Source organism: Lucilia cuprina, chromosome 6 (assembly GCF_022045245.1).
Source record: "Lucilia cuprina isolate Lc7/37 chromosome 6, ASM2204524v1, whole genome shotgun sequence".
Lineage (NCBI taxonomy): Eukaryota > Metazoa > Arthropoda > Insecta > Diptera > Calliphoridae > Lucilia > Lucilia cuprina.
In genome coordinates this window covers 3,026,924-3,043,406 of record NC_060954.1, presented here as the reverse complement: position 1 = coordinate 3,043,406, position 16,483 = coordinate 3,026,924, and the positions used below count along the sequence as shown (strand labels likewise).

General features: G+C 30.7%; 3 protein-coding genes across 4 annotated transcripts; 2 read left to right on the top strand and 1 right to left on the bottom strand.

Annotated features, from left to right (window-relative positions):
* The first annotated feature begins 4,201 nt into the window (after window positions 1–4,201).
* Window positions 4,202–7,641, top strand: LOC111680005 (neuronal acetylcholine receptor subunit beta-4). Of its 2 annotated transcripts, XM_023441611.2 has the most exons (8): window positions 4,202–4,593; window positions 4,681–4,812; window positions 4,894–5,234; window positions 6,274–6,380; window positions 6,447–6,856; window positions 6,929–7,069; window positions 7,154–7,320; window positions 7,386–7,636. In XM_023441611.2, the coding sequence occupies exons 1-8, from the start codon at window positions 4,293–4,295 to the stop codon at window positions 7,512–7,514; spliced, it is 1,728 nt and encodes a 575-aa protein (XP_023297379.2). In that variant the 5' UTR covers window positions 4,202–4,292; the 3' UTR covers window positions 7,515–7,636. The 2 variants fall into 2 exon arrangements, with proteins under 2 accessions (XP_023297379.2, XP_046811638.1); XM_046955682.1 differs by lacking the exon at window positions 4,681–4,812 and having other exon boundaries at window positions 7,386–7,641.
* Window positions 7,642–9,390: 1,749 nt separating this feature from the next.
* On the top strand, window positions 9,391–10,778 carry LOC111680007 (cuticle protein 16.5-like). Its single transcript, XM_023441613.2, has 3 exons — window positions 9,391–9,613; window positions 9,680–10,024; window positions 10,081–10,778. Exons 1-3 carry the CDS (start codon window positions 9,602–9,604, stop codon window positions 10,366–10,368), a joined length of 645 nt encoding a protein of 214 aa, XP_023297381.2. The 5' UTR covers window positions 9,391–9,601; the 3' UTR covers window positions 10,369–10,778.
* A 1,526-nt stretch (window positions 10,779–12,304) lies between these two features.
* Window positions 12,305–13,888, bottom strand: LOC111680006 (cuticle protein 16.5). The gene is made up of 3 exons (XM_023441612.2): window positions 13,742–13,888; window positions 13,266–13,670; window positions 12,305–13,209 (listed from the first exon to the last, which is right to left on the bottom strand). The coding sequence occupies exons 1-3, from the start codon at window positions 13,751–13,753 to the stop codon at window positions 12,877–12,879; spliced, it is 750 nt and encodes a 249-aa protein (XP_023297380.2). The 5' UTR covers window positions 13,754–13,888; the 3' UTR covers window positions 12,305–12,876.
* Between the last annotated feature and the right edge of the window lie 2,595 nt (window positions 13,889–16,483).

Below are 16,483 nucleotides of genomic sequence, written 5' to 3'. Positions count from 1 at the left end.
GTCTATAGTCTAGTCTAAAGTCTAGTCTATAGTCTAGTCTAAAGTCTAGTCTATAGTCTAGTCTAAAGTCTAGTCTATAGTCTAGTCTAAAGTCTAGTCTATAGTCTAATCTTTAGTCTAGTCTATAGTATAGACTTGTCTATTCTATGATCATGTTTATAGTGAACTATATTTTATTTTAGACTTAGCTTTTAGCCCAATAACATTTATTTTTTGAAAGTTTTATATGTAAAGAAAGGTTTACGCCCTTTGGCAGGTAGAACTATTAACCCGTAGTAAAAAAACGCCACATTAACAGATTTTTTTTCGTAGCGGAAATTGCCGCTTAGTAAATTAGTCACCTTGACGCTTGTGCTTTGAAATTGGGAAACGGTAAATTTTCTAAGCAGACAGTAGTAGTATTTTTTTATTACAGGGAATACCTTTTATAGAAGCAAAGTCATTTGTCAGAGAGATAAGAAAGCGGGGTGTAAATTTAAATGTCTACGCAATATGTTTATTTCAAAGTCCAAATTAAAGACTTCTTATCAATCACTCTCACAAAAAAAGAAATACATTTTCTCTCTCTCTAAACTTTTCAATGCAAATTCTTTAAATCATGAGTCAATTTATGTTGCTAACCTGAGATAACAACATAGATTAAATTTAAAAATATTAGTTGGAAACCATATTTTGACGCTTAAACTAAATTTTTAGAAATTTTTTTTAATTTTATTGATTTTAATAATTTTTCTTTTAAATTTTGAACTTTTGAAATTGTTGAAGAATTTTCTAAATTTTAGTTTTTAGATATTATTAAATTATGCTTCAAAATTGTAATGTGATAATTTTAAAGCATTTTCGAAAATTTTAACTTAATTTCGAAAATTTTAAATGAATTTTAAAAAATTTGATCCTTATTTAGAAGAAAACCAAAAAATTTTAATAAGTTTTAAAAACCCCAAAACATTTATTAAGTTTTCCTTGTAATTTCCTTTCGAATTCTAAATTAAAAATTTTCAACTCGGTAGTTTTCAATTTCTAATTTCTATTTAATGATTTTTAAGTCTAAATATATTTTTGTCTATAGATTTTGTTTGAAAACTAAAAATTTTGGTATTTTTTAAAGTTTTCGAAAATTCGAACTTAATTTCGAAATTAAAGTTTCTATTAAAATTTTAAAAAATCGTGATATTTTTTTGGAATCTGCAAGTTTGTATGAGTTTCTATTATTAAATTGGGTTTAAGAACTAGAATATCAATATTTTGAAACATTTTTGAAAATTTGAACTTTACTACGAAATTAAATTTTTTGCTAAAATTTATTTGAATCAAGATTTTTTTTTTGAATTTTGCACATCTAAGATAGAATTTGTTATTGAAATATGTTGGAAAACTAAAATTTTGCAAATTTTCGAAAATTCGAATTAAATTTCGAAATTAAATTTTTACCGTTTCACAAGTCATAGTAAGTTTTTTCTATAAAATTTTACTTAAAAACTAAAATTTTAATACATTATGCTTTTTCGAAAATTCGAATTTAATTTCGAATATAAGTAAAATGTCAAAAACTACGAAATTAATTAAGTTTTCTTTGTTTTTAGCCAGTATTCGAATTTTGAATTCGAACATTTCTCTCTCTAGAGTTTCAAAATTAAAACTGTTTAATAATTTTCAAACATTTGGTAGGTTTTGGTTTTAAAATTTGTCAGAGAAAGTAAAATTTGATTATTTCTAAAAATTTTCTAAATTAAACTTAATTTCCAAAAAAAAAAAAATCAAATAGTTTTCGACAAAACATATAAGAAATTTTCAAATTTTTTAAAGTTTTAAAATTCATATTTTTAAGTTTTTAAATCCAATTTAAACACTTTTTTAAACTTCCTCTCGCTCTTCGTTAAACAAAATATAACTATAATAATAACAACAACAACAATAATACACACAACCTACATAATATAGTTTTGAGAACAACAACTACTAAATCATTCAGATTATTCATAAATTTTCTTGCTTTGTTTAAGCTCTTCAGCGAGCCACTCACAAAAAAAAAAAACTAAATTTAAATGTTCGAAAAAAAACTGCAGAAGAACGAATATTAATTGAAAAACAAACTAACAACAACAATGTTAACAACATCATCATCGATAATAAATAATAAAAACCGATAACACTTTTAGAAGTAGAAGCAAACTTTCTTTTTTTTAAAGGTTTTTTTTTGTATTTTAGATTTCTTTCGTTTATTTGTATTCTTTACGTGATACCTTTATTAATGAAGTTCCAATTTGTTGTTGTTTTTGTATTTTTATTAAAAGAAGTTTTAAGAAATTCCTTAAATTCTTTTTTATATTTTAAATAAAACTTACCTTTAGTTGGTTTTTTTAGCGCTCAAAAGGAAGTTTATTTTGTAGTTGTGGGCGTCATTAATTCCGTGGTATTGTTTTGTTGTTAACTCTTTTTTTTCTCTTTATAAACAATTTGTTTTTATTATTTTGTTGTTGTTTTATTTGTTAATTATTCCAAAAAAAAGTTCGACACACAAATTAGAGCCGCAAATGTGTTAGATAGCTAAAAACAAACAACTGTTCACTAGACGATACGTTTAACAACTAAATTGCAGCTGATGTCAGGTTACTAAATTATTAAAGATGTTACCATGTGTAGGGTTGCCATCGCTTAATGATTACGAAAGTGGGATAGGAATTAAGAAAATTGTTTATAGACAATTTTTTAACGATGAATAACTTTCTAAAGAATATTTCCCAACGATCGATATCAATAATTTATTAACGATCGCTAAACTGAAAATTTCTAAACTTCTAGACTATAAATAAGACAAAATAATAGACTTTAGACTAGATAATCGACTCGACTATAGACTAAACTATAGACTAGACTATAGACTAAACTATAGACTAGACTATAGACTAAACTATAGACTAGACTATAGACTAAACTATAGACTAGACTATAGACTAGACTATAGACTAGACTATAGGCTAGACTATAGACTAGACTATAGACTAGACTATAGGCTAGACTATAGACTAGACTATAGACTAGACTATAGGCTAGACTATAGACTAGACTATAGACTAGACTATAGGCTAGACTATAGACTAGACTATAGGCTAGACTATAGACTACACTATAGACTATAGACTAGACTATAGACTAGACTATAGACTAGACTATAGACTAGACTATAGACTAGACTATAGACTAGACTATAGACTAGACTATAGACTAGACTATAGACTAGACTACAAACTTGATTAAACTAGATTCAGACTAGAATAAAGTCTAGAAAATAGACTAAACTAAACTATAGACTAGTCTTTAGACTAGACTACAAACTTGATTAAACTAGATTTAGACTAGAATAAAGTCTAGAAAATAGACTAAACTATAGTCTGTTTATAGACTACACTAGATTTTAGACCTTGTAGATAATTTTATCGTTATTAAATATTTTCCCTAAATTTTTAGGAATATATTTTTTCCCAAAAATTCTAATTTTTGAAAGAAATAAAGTTGAATTAAAAATTCCCTATATTTATAAAATTATAGAACAATGGTAACCCTCATGTTTGTTTTCCAGCAGTTGTTCAGCATTGGCAATTCTATCACATGTTTTTTGTAATTATGCCGGTCAGCTGTTTTCTATTGTTGTTGACAGAAAACACAAAGTCGCTCAAATGAAATTGGTTTGCAACGGCGTTAACTTAGACAGAGTTACAGAGTTACAAAAAACCGTTAAATTTTAAAATGACATGTTTATAGCTAAAAATTAAAACTCATTTTAGAAAATATAAGAAAATTTTGAAATTAAAAATTGTGAAGAGTTTATAGAGTTTTTTTAAGAATTGTAATATCTAATGTCTGTTTAGTTTATTGAGTAATTTACAGACTTATGGGAAAAACTTGTTAAGTAAAAAAAAATTAAAATAAATTTTTAATAAATTCGAATTATAAGATAAATTTATTTTAAATATTTCTTTAAAAAAATATTTAAAATATGTTGTGACTTATCATCTTACAGTAGTAAGCCCATGTGTGACTCTCCTTAACACTTCATGGGTTAATTCTCATTTATATCTTTGTGTAAGCGATAAAACCTTTTTTGCTTTTTCTCTTTCATAAAGTGATAAAATTCTTTACATTGAAACACAATCTTTAATATTTCATTCATAATTCACAAACAATCCTTAAACTAAAGCAAAAATTTAGTTCTCTCTGAAACACTAGCAAGATCGGTTGTTTTTTAAAAAGAAGAAAAATTATTATACACAAAAGAAAAAAATCTTAAAAAAATGTGTCATTGGTTTTATCATCTTATAGTTGGCATAGTTTTATTTTATATAAATAGTGTTAAAGCTGATTTCAAATATAATGTCAGTCTGGCACAAATGCATACCTGTCGCCACTATAGTATACCTAATAATCGGGGTTATAGTTATGCGGATTTTTTTCATATACCCCAATTAAATAATAATAAATTGGCCAAAACGGAACTGTTACATTTGAAATTTTATGTAATGACCGCTAGAGATGCTCATATTTTATTAGCGGTTAATGATCGTCCCAAATTAATGGATCGTGTATATGAAATTGGTGAAATATTTAAATTTCTATTTTTAAACATAAATTTTAAAATAATTGTTTCTCCATTTTTGTTTTTGCATATTTTTTTTTGATTAGTCATTGGTGCGGGTCGTAATCAATTTTCTACTATACGTACCAGCATGGGACGTCGTCGTGTGGCTACTAATCAGGAGCCAAATATTTTATCAATGCTTGATCCCACACCCATTGAAATTATACAAACGAAGGGTATAACCTTTAACTGTCTAACAAACATTCTTGTTATTTTTAATTTTGCTTATAATTTCCGTATTATTCTTTTCATTACAGATGCCAGTTTATTGGTTTATATACCCGGCTATAAGGAAGAACCTTTATTGAATTTCACCGATGCCTCTCCATTAAATATCAACTATATAAGTTTTACTACTTATGATAATATACCTGCTAGTTGGTTTTTCGATTGTCAATTTGATGGTTTTTCAAATGAACTTGAAGAATATGTAAGACCTTTAAGTCCATATCAGCAATTATTGGCGAATATAACCTCGAAAGCTGAAAACGCTTCATTTCCTCCTTCATTAAACAGCATTGATTTTTCGTTTAATATTGCTTCGATACGTTATCAACATGATCATGGTTTTTTACAATCCCGTTTGAATGTCATGCTGGTGAGTGATTTTGTTTTTATTTCTTTTTTATAAATTTTATCATTTTCATGATTTCATAAATTAATTCATAAATTATAGAGCCAAAGTTTTGAATCAGAATTTCCTATATATCGAAATTTTTAACAAATTTTTTAACGGTCTAGTATACAGTCAAAAATGTTGCTTCAGAATTTCATCTATATTCTGTAGACTAGTATATAGTTTGATCTATAGTCATGGCTATAGTCTGGTCTATAGTCTTGTCTATAGTCAAGTTAATAGTCTAGTTTATAGTCTAGTCAATAGTCTAGTCTATATTCTGGTGTATAGTTCAGTACTGTCCATATTCTTGTCTATAGTCTAGTCTATAGTCTAGTCTATAGTATAGTCTATAGTCTAGTCTATAGTCTAGTCTATAGTCTAGTCTATAGTCTAGTCTATAGTCTAGTCTATAGTCTAGTCTATAGTCTAGTCTATAGTCTAGTCTATAGTCTAGTCTATAGTCTAGTCTATAGTCTAGTCTATAGTCTAGTCTATAGTCTAGTCTATAGTCTAGTCTATAGTCTAGTCTATAGTCTAGTCTATAGTCTAGTCTATTCGATAGTGTCTAGACAATGTAGCCTAGTCGATTGTCTATAGACTATAAGTCTGGTTTAAAGTCTGTCATATTCAATAGTCTAGTTTATATGTAGTTAACTGTATAGTCTGATTTTTTATAGTCGGCTCTGTAGTCTATAGTCTAGTTTACAATCTAGTCCTTTGCTGTTCTTCTTAAAAATATACTTTCAATATTAGATTATATTTCCGAAAAAACGTCCTTTGATCAAAAATGGGCTTGGTTACAGATTGAGTTTATTTCGGCATTAAAGACATGGACAAATAAATGTTAATATTATTTTAAGTTAAGGACCTAGGCCAGTTACTTTAACTATAGCGAACTTTTTTCCATTTCTCATTTCATTTGTCATTCATCATCATAAAGTTGTTCATACAAATAAATTCAGTTTCTCAAAAAAAAAGAATAAAAAAAAAACAATAAATATAAACTTGCGCTTTTTAGAATTGGCAGGATCCGCGCATACAATGGAAACCTGAAAATTTCAGTTTTATTGATACGATACAATATAATGAATATGATATTTGGATGCCCCATTTAATGGTCATAAAGTAAGTCTGCAAAAAATAACTAGAGAGAGAAAAAAACATATAAAAACATTAACAATTTTTCCCCAGTGCCGCCGGTAAAAGTCATCGTATATTCGATTTCTATCATGAGGTAAGAATTGAAAGTAATGGTTCGATTACCTTAAACTTTCCCGATGTCATACTTACCACTTGGTGTGTAAATGCTGAAGAAAATTGGCCCAATGAACATTTAAAATGTGAAATTGAATTTGGTTTAGAATCAGGTCCATTGGAGAAATTGCCTTTAATCTATAAAGATAAAATGCCTCATGATAATGTGGACTCACTAACTGAATGGCATTTACATAAGATTTCTGTTAATCCTATAGTTAAAGGTTTAATAGCAAGGTTTACCGATAAAGATATTATACAGTCAATGGATGGTGATATTTCGATAATATTTGAAATATCAAGAAATAGTACATTTTATAAAAATGTTTTTTCCGTACCGATATTGGGTGGGTAAAATGTGGTTATATATAGAGTTATCGATTCGATATGAAATAATATGTTTGTTATCTTTTTAATAGCTTGTCAAATATTGATTATTTTATCCTTTTTATTGAGAGGCTATCGTCGTGGTGCTTTAATTTTGGTGGTTATTTTAATTTTAATGTTGGGTTTAATGTTTATCACTAAACATGCCCCTACGCCCTATGTGCCTAATATCAGTGAGTATTTCTAATCTGTTTTGCCTTAGGGCAACATTCTTAAGAACTTGTTAACAATTTTTATTAATTTCTGCTAAAATCCAGTGATTGCTTATCAGCATATTTTACGTATATCCACTTTCTGTTATATGCTTCACATTGCCTTAATGTGGTTGGAATTATATCCACCCAAGACCAAGCCCTATGATTGGTTAATGTCGGCCGTTAACTTTTCTCCCTTACGTTTGTTTTTGTGCATGAGATTAGCCGATGTAAGTAGAAATTTGTTTCTTCCTTTATTTCGTATATTTTTATAACTTTTTCCCACCTTTTGCAGTCTAATGATTTTATTGAGATTCAACAACATCCCTGGAAGGAAATTGCCAAAACTTTAAATGCTTTATGTTTTGTAATAGTCAATATAATTTTAATTCTTACTGTGGTCATTTTGTTGCCCCATGCTTAATTTTTATATATTTTGTTTTAACCTCAAATTTTACTTCGTTAATTAGATTGTGTATAAATAAAGACCAAATGCTAAATTTAATAAAATGTTTTTTAATTGAGTCTAGATAAGTCTTAACTCAAGTCTTAATCGCTTATTCCATACAAAATTCCTACTATAAATCATTAATAACTTTATTAAGTATTTATGAACTATAGTTTTTTTATATAGTGTGGACAATCGTCAGGACTTTAGCTTATTTCAAAGTCTTTAGTCTGGGCTATGGTTTATTCCATAGTCTATAGTCTGTTCTATATTCTACTCTATAGTCTGGACTATAGTCTATTCTATAGTCTGGACTATAGTCTATTCTATAGTCTGGACTATAGACTATTCTATAGTCTGGACTATAGACTATTCTATAGTCTGGACTATAGTCTATTCTATAGTATGGACTATAGACTATTCTATAGTCTGGACTATAGACTATTCTATAGTCTGGACTATAGACTATTCTATAGTCTGGACTATAGACTATTCTATAGTCTGGACTATAGACTATTCTATAGTCTGGACTATAGACTATTCTATAGTCTGGTTTATAGTCTATTCTATAGTCTTGACTATAGTCTATTCTATAGTCTGGACTATAGTCTATTCAATAGTCTTTTATATAGTCTATTCTATAGTCTGGACTATAGTCTATTCTTTAGTATGGACTATATATAGTCTATTCTATAGTTTGGACTATATTCTATTCTATAGTCAGGACAACAGTATATTTTCCAGTATGGACTATAGTCTATTCTATAGTCTGTTCTTTAATCTGGGCTATGGTCTATTCCATAGTCTGTACTATATTTTATTCTGCATAATGAACTATAGTCTATTCTACAGTTTGGATTATAGTCTATCCTATAGTCTGGACTATAGTCTATTCCTTTTTCTGGGCTTTGATCTATATTATTGTTTGGACTAGAGTATATTCTCTTATCTGGACTATTATCTATATTATAGTCTGGACTATAGACTGGATTACAGTCTGGACTATAGTCTGGACTATAGACTGGGCTATAGACTAGACTACAGTCTGGACTATAGACTGGACTATAGACTGGACTATAGACTTGACTATAGTCTGGACTATAGACTGGACTATAGTCTGGACTATAGACTGGACTATAGTCTGGAGTATAGACTGGACTATAGTCTGGACTATAGACTGGACTATAGTCTGGACTATAGACTGGACTATAGTCTGGACTATAGTCTGGACTATAGACTGGACTATAGTCTGGACTATAGACTGGACTATAGTCTGGACTATAGACTGGACAATAGTCTGGACTGTAGACTGGACAATAGTCTGGACTATAGACGGGACTATAGTCTGGACTATAGACTGGACTATAGACTGGACTATAGTCTGCACTATATTCTATTCTATAGGTTGGACTATGGTCTATATTATAGTCTGGACTAGGGTCTATTCTATAATGCTTTCTATAGTCTGGAGTTCACTGTGGATTATAGTCTAGCCATTCTATGGTTTGGTATATAGTAAAGTCTGTAGTAGTATACTGCAGTTTTGTCTATATGGTCTGGAGTATAGTCTCGACTACAGTCCATAATTGAACTCTTATCTAGACCATTTCAATAGTTTAGTTTTCATCATACGCAAACAAAGTTATAAACGAAAACTTGTTAACAAATACAATTGAAATTAAATAAAGTCTGTAAAAACTTTGACTGTATTAGTGTCTGTTTAAGTTTTGTTTAAGAAGTTGAAGTGCTATTGATTTGATTTTTTCCATATTTTTTTCATGAGGTGATTGTAAGTTTATTTTTTCGTGTTTCTTGTGGTTTCTTAACGTTTTGTCCATGTAATCAATAATTGTATTAGAATCTGTTTGAAGCATATTGATCTTGATGTGTATAAAAGTGTCGCAAAATCTCTAATATATAACAGTTCAAGCAAACGCATTTTAGAGAGCAGTCATCTGGCAAAACAAACTAGAGTTTCGTTGATCATAAGATTGATTAGTTGAAATAAACTAGAAAAAAATCATCGTCCTTTTATTTTGTAAAGCAAAAAAATACTTAAAAAAATGAAATTCTTGGTGAGATAATTTTGTTTTTATGTAAACGCTGTAAAGTTTTTGAAATTCGTGTTGATGATGTTGTAGATCCTTTTGGTTTTGGTAGCTTCGGTGGCTGCTCATCCTGGTTACTTAGGTGGTGGTGGTTTAGGTCATGGTTATGGTGGTGGTATTGGCATTGGTATTGCTGCGGCACCCGCTATTAGTTATGCGGCTCCTGCGGTTAAGGCTGTAGCTGCTGCCCCTGCTATTTCATATGCTGCTCCTGCTATTGCTGCTGCTCCTGCTATTTCTTATGCTGCCCCTGCTCCTGTTGCTGTTGCCGCTCCAGTTGCCGTAGCTGCCCCTGCTCCCGTAGCTGTTGCAGCCCCAGCACCCACCTTAGTTAAAGCTGTTTCTCCTGCTGCTACCAGTTATTCTACCATCAGTACTGTAAGTATTATCTTCTCTAACTTTTATATATTTCTAACAAGTATTTTAAAACGTAGGTCGTTAATCATCCTGCCACCATTAGAACCGTGGCAGTAGCTGCAGCTCCTGCAGTTAAGGTAGCTGCAGCACCTGTAGCTGTTGCTGCACCAGCTCCTGTTGCCGTGGCTGCGGCTCCCGCCATTTCGTATGCAGCACCCGCTATAGCTGCTGCTCCCGCCATTTCTTATGCTGCACCCTCCATCTCTTATGCTGCTCCAGCCGTTTCAGCCGTCAAAGTAGCTGCTGCTCCTGCTATTTCAGTGGGTTATGGTTATGGTGGTGGTTATGGTTATGGTCATCATTAATTTTCTCCTTTTTTACGAGAAAATTCTAAAGAACTCTCTTTGTATATAAACAACCGCCAAGCTTATAAGGATTTACGACTTTAGTCATTCATTAAATATTCTCATCTTAATTTTAAGTCTTTAATGGGCTACAAACATCTTTGCCCAGATATTTAGCAGAAAGAATCAAATTGTATTTATTAATTTGTAAGCACTAATTTTATATTTTTTTCCTTTTAAAACTAACTGCCTTTTTATTTCCTTTATAACGTATATATTTTAGTTCAATGAATTAATCCCTCCTCATTTATATATGTATGTATGTGTATTTTATAGAATGGCAAGGAAAAAAGTTGAAATTATTTATATTGTGATTATATATCAATTTTAGTTTATATTTAATAAAATGTTGCAACTTTTTTCATAAAAATGAAAAAAAAAAATTTAAAACTTTTTTAATTTAAAATATTTTTAATTGTAGACATAGTGTGGATCATAGTTTAGACCAAAGTATATTATATTTTGGTTTAGACTATAATCTGGTCTATAGTTTAAACTTTGGACTATAGTTTAGACTTTAGTATGGTCTATAGTTTTGACTTTAGTCTAGTCCATAGTTTAGACTTTCGTCTGGACTATAGTTTAGACTTTAGTATGGTCTATAGTTTAGACTTTAGTCTGGTCCATAGTTTAGACTTTAGTCTGGATTATAGTTTAGACTATAGTCGGGACTATAGTCAAGATCATAGCCTGAACTATAGTTTAGAGAAATGTCTGAACTATAGTTTAGACATTGGTCTGGACTATAGTTAAGACTTTAGTCTGAACTATAGTTTAGACTTTAGTTTGGTCTATAGTTTAGACTTTAGTCTGTACTATTGTTTAGACTTTAGTGTGGTCTATAGTTTAGACTTTAGTGTCGACTATAGTTAAGACTATAGCCTGGACTATAATTAAGACTACAGCCTGAACTATAGTTAAGACAATAGCCTGGACTATAGCTAACTGCTTGGTCTAGACTATAATCTATACCTAAGTTTAGTCTACAGTCTGGACTTCTGTTTAGTCTATAATCTCGTCTATAAATTAGACTATAGTCTGAACTATAGTTTTGTCTGTAGTCTGGTATATAGTCTGGACTATAGTTTAGTCTGTAGTCTAGTCTATAGTTTAGACTATAGTCTTGACTGTAGCCTGTAGTCTATAGTCTGGACCATAGTAAGTCCATAGTTAGAAATATTATTTAGTCTGGAGTATAGTTTAGTCTATATTGTGAACTATAGTTTAGTCTTTAATAGTCTGGATTCCAGTTTGGTATATTGTGTTGACTCTAGTTTAGTGTACAATATGGATTATAATTCAGTCTCTAGTCTGGACTGGACTATAGTTTAGTCCATAGTCTGAACTAAACTGTTGTTAAGTCTATAGCCAGGCCTGGACTGTTGTTAAGTCTATAGTCAGGCCTAGACTGTAATTTAGTCCAAATTTAGGACTTTAGTTTAGTATTGAGTCTGAACTTTAGTTTAGTTTCTAGTTCTGGACTGAACAATAATTTAGTGAATGGTCAATGGACTATAGCTTAGTGTCTTGGGTCTGGACTAAGTTTATAGTTTGGATTATAGTTTAGTATATAGTTTGGAATTTAGTTTAGTATATAGTCTAAACTACAGCTTAGTATTTGATCTAGACTGGAGTATAGTTTTGAGTATAGTCTGGACTATAGTTTAGTTTATAATTTATACTGTAGTTAAGTATAAAATCTTTACTGGACTATAGTTTAGTCTGTAGTCTAGGCTTTAGTTTGGACTATAGTTTCGTATGAACTTTGGTCTATAATTTAGCCTATAATCTTATCTATAGCCCGGAGAACAGAATATTCTATCGTTATTATAGTCTGAAATATAGTCTTGATTATATAGTCCAGGATCATAAAAAAAAAACTTTTTTAAAATTTGATTTTATGAAAAAAGTTGCAAACTTTTTATTATCTCTTTGTTTTTTTTTTTTTTTGTTTTTTTATAAAATTTTGCTTACGCGATTTTCACATTTTGATCAAATAAATAATCTAAATTTATATATAAAAAATTTATATATAATCACAACAAAAGTATTTTGAACTTTTTTCCTTGCCTTCTTAAAAAAAATATATATGAATGAGTATATAACTCATACAACTAAAATACATATGTTCCCTCCATATGTAAAGGTTAGATGAAAATTTAGTGGCAGTTAAGTTTAAAATGGAAACAAATAAAATTAGTGCTTAAATATTAATAAATACAATTTGTTTTGATTCTTTCTGCTAAAATTTTTTGGGCAAAGATATTTCTTTTGGCCCGGTTAAGACTTAAAACTAAGATGAGTATATTTAATTGAAATCAGTAAAGATTTAACATCAAATGACTAAATTCATAAAGCATTATGGGTTGGGCTGTTGGAGTATATTTATAATATAATATTTATATAGGGAGCGATCGGCGGCTTTCAATAAGTTTCCAGTTTTAGGGATTTTCTCGAAAAATGAGAAAATTAATGATGACCAAAACCATAACCACCACCATAACCCAATGAAATAGCGGGAGCAGCAGCAACTTTGACGGCTGAAACAGCTGGAGCAGCATAAGATATGGAGGGAGCAGCATAAGAAATGGCGGGAGCTGCTGCAGCATAAGATACTGCGGGTGCTGCATAGGAAATAGAGGGAGCATAAGAAATGGCAGGAGCAGCAGCATAGGAGATGGCAGGAGCCGCTGCCACGGCAACAGGAGCAGGGGCAGCAACGGCCACAGGTGCTGCGGCTACCTTAACAGCAGGAGCAGCTGCTACAGCTACGGTTCTAATGATGGCTGGATGATTGACGACCTATGTTAAGGAATACATGTTAGAAAAACATTTAAGTGAGAGAAGAAAATACTTACAGTACTGATGGTAGAATAACTGGTAGAGGCAGGGGTAACGGATTTAACTAAGGTTGGGGCAGGGGCGGCAACAGCTACGGGAGCAGGGGCAGCTACGGCAACTGGAGCTGGAGCGGCAACAGCAACAGGTGCAGGGGCAGCATAAGAAATAGCTGGAGCAGCAGCATATGAGATAGCAGGAGCAGCGGCATATGAAATAGCAGGAGCAGCAGCATATGAGATAGCAGGAGCAGCAGCTACAGCCTTAACAGCAGGAGCTGCATAGCTAATAGCAGGAGCAGCATAACTTATGGCGGGAGCAGCAGCAATACCAATACCAAAACCGCCGCCATAACCATGACCTAAACCACCACCACCCAAGTAACCAGGATGAGCAGCCACCGAAGCAACCAAAGCCAAAAGGATCTACAATACAATTTACACTAATTTTAGCAAACTTTACACACAGATTAGACAATAAAACGAGATTATCTCACCAAGAATTTCATTTCTTTAATTTTTTTTGTTTTAAAAATTAACAAAATAAAAAGGATGATTTTTCACTAGTACGATTATCGAAACTTTGGATTGTTTTGCCAGATGACTGCGCTGTGAAAGGCTTTTGTTTGAACTGTAATCTATCATAGATTTTACGACACTTTTATACACATCAAGATCACTTAACTCCAAACAGATTCTACAATTATTGATTACATGGAAAAAATTGTGAACAAACAAACAAAGAAAATCAAACGATCACTCTAATCAATCGCGCTTCAACTTCAACAAACTCAAACAACTATTTACACAGATTCAAACTCTATAATAAAAAATCTCAAAAAAACACAATTTCATTTGTATCTGTTAACAAGTTTTCATTTGTTATAACTTAGTTTCTATGTGATGAAACCTATTTGACGAAAAAAAAAATTAAATTCGCAACTAATTCTTGTTTTCTATTGGTTATTTAAGCAATTGTTAGGTAGGTCTTGCAGTAATCAGTTTTTGTTTTTTTTTTTTCAAAAGCCAAATAAAGTTTTGACAAGTTTTTGTTTTAGGGCATGTCCGGTGGAAATGAAATTGTTCAACAACTGTTGTTCGCCATATTTAAGGACATAAGAATTCTACATTGTTTTACTTTAAATGAGAGAATATATTACAATTATTTAACAGTTAAAAACTACTAGTAAATTAAAAAGTCTTTACGATCGCAAACAAAACTTTTCAGTTACTCGTGTTTATGTTAAACATGAAGAAGTGATCATCGCAGACAGATATTTTGTGTGAAAAATAATAGTTTTTTTTGTTTTAATAACATATTTGTTTAAGAACGAATCTGATATATATACACCAATAAAACCTTGTCAAATAACAATCGAGGATGACTTTTGAAAGAGGTTATTTTGTGAACCAACCATACACCCAAGTCTTTAGAATTCGAGAGAGTTTCGATATTTCTCTTTACTAACACACTAATTGGAGCGCACAACAGGTCCGATAGTGGCCTAGGTGTATTCCTTCGGATTTGGTGTAGTATACATCCTCCTATCAACCTAACCTAACACATTAATTTTATAAGATTTATTAACAATAAAGAGATTTTGTGTAAAAAGTTCAATTTTACACCCAACCCTATAACAATTTTGCTCAAAAGATATTTGATTCATAAAAATCTTGTAAAATTTCCTAACTGTCAGTGTTAACAATTACCCACTTTTAGTGCTAGATCTAACAGTTTCTAAATATATTTAGCACCCAAAAATGTCATCTAACCTTTTTTAGCATTTTCTTTAATTTATTTTAATTTATTTACATTGTTTTGGTTTTGTCAATTTGTTTATTTTAAATTTATTTACTGTAGAAATATTTAAAATATATACTTGACATAATACAATACAAGTGATTAAAAGGAATGAGTTTAAATTTCATATTTTAGTACATAGACTCATATGGTCTAGTCTATGTTCTTGTCTACATTCTAGTTTATTGTCAAGTCTAGTCTTTAGTCAAAAAATAGTACAGGTTAATGCCTATAGTCTAGTGTATAGTCTTGTCTATAGTCTATGGTCTAGTCTGTAGTCTAGTCTATAGTGCAGTATATAGTCCAGTCTAGCCTATAGTCTTGTCTATAGTCTAGCCTATAGTCTTGTCTATAGTCTAGCCTATAGTCTTGTCTATAGTCTAGTCTATAGTCTAGCCTATAGTCTAGTCTATAGTCTAGTCTATCCTATAGTCTAGTCTATAGTCTAATCTATAGTCTAGCCTATAGTCTAGTCTACAGCCTAGTCTATATTTTAGTTTACAGTTTAGTCTATAGTCCATTCTATAGTCCATTCTATAGTCCATTCTATAGTCTAGTCTATAGTCTAGTCTATAGTCTAGTCTATAGTTTAGTCTATGGTCTAGTCTATAGTCTAGTCTATAGTCTAGTCTATAGTCTAGTCTATAGTCTAGTCTATAGTCTAGTCTATAGTCTAGTCTATAGTCTAGTCTATAGTCTAGTCTATAGTCTAGTCTATAGTCTAGTCTATAGTCTAGTCTATAGTCTAGTCTATAGTCTAGTCTATAGTCTAGTCTATAGTCTAGTCTATAGTCTAGTCTATAGTCTAGTCTATAGTCTAGTCTATAGTCTAGTCTATAGTCTAGTCTATAGTCTAGTCTATAGTCTAGTCTATAGTCTAGTCTATAGTCTAGTCTATAGTCTAGTCTATAGTCTAGTCTATAGTCTAGTCTATAGTCTAGTCTATAGTATAGTCTATAGTCTAGTCTATAGTCTAGTCTCTATAGTCTAGTCTATAGTCTAGTCTGTAGTCTAGTCTATAGTCTAGTCTATAGTCTAGTCTATAGTCTAGTCTATAGTCTAGTCTAGTCTATAGTCTAGTCTATAGTCTAGTCTATAGTCTAGTCTATAGTCTAGTCTATAGTCTAGTCTATAGTCTAGTCTATAGTCTAGTCTATAGTCTAGTCTATAGTCTAGTCTATAGTCTAGTCTATAGTCTAGTCTATAGTCTAGTCTATAGTCTAGTCTATAGTCTAGTCTATAGTCTAGTCTATAGTCTAGTCTATAGTCTAGTCTATAGTCTAGTCTATAGTCTATTCTATAGTCTAGTCTATAGTCTAGTCTATAGTCTAGTCTAGTCTATAGTCTAGTCTTTAGTCTAGTCTATAGTCTAGTCTATAGTCTAGTCTATAGTCTAGTCTATAGTATAGTCTATAGTCTAGTCTATAGTCTAGTCTAT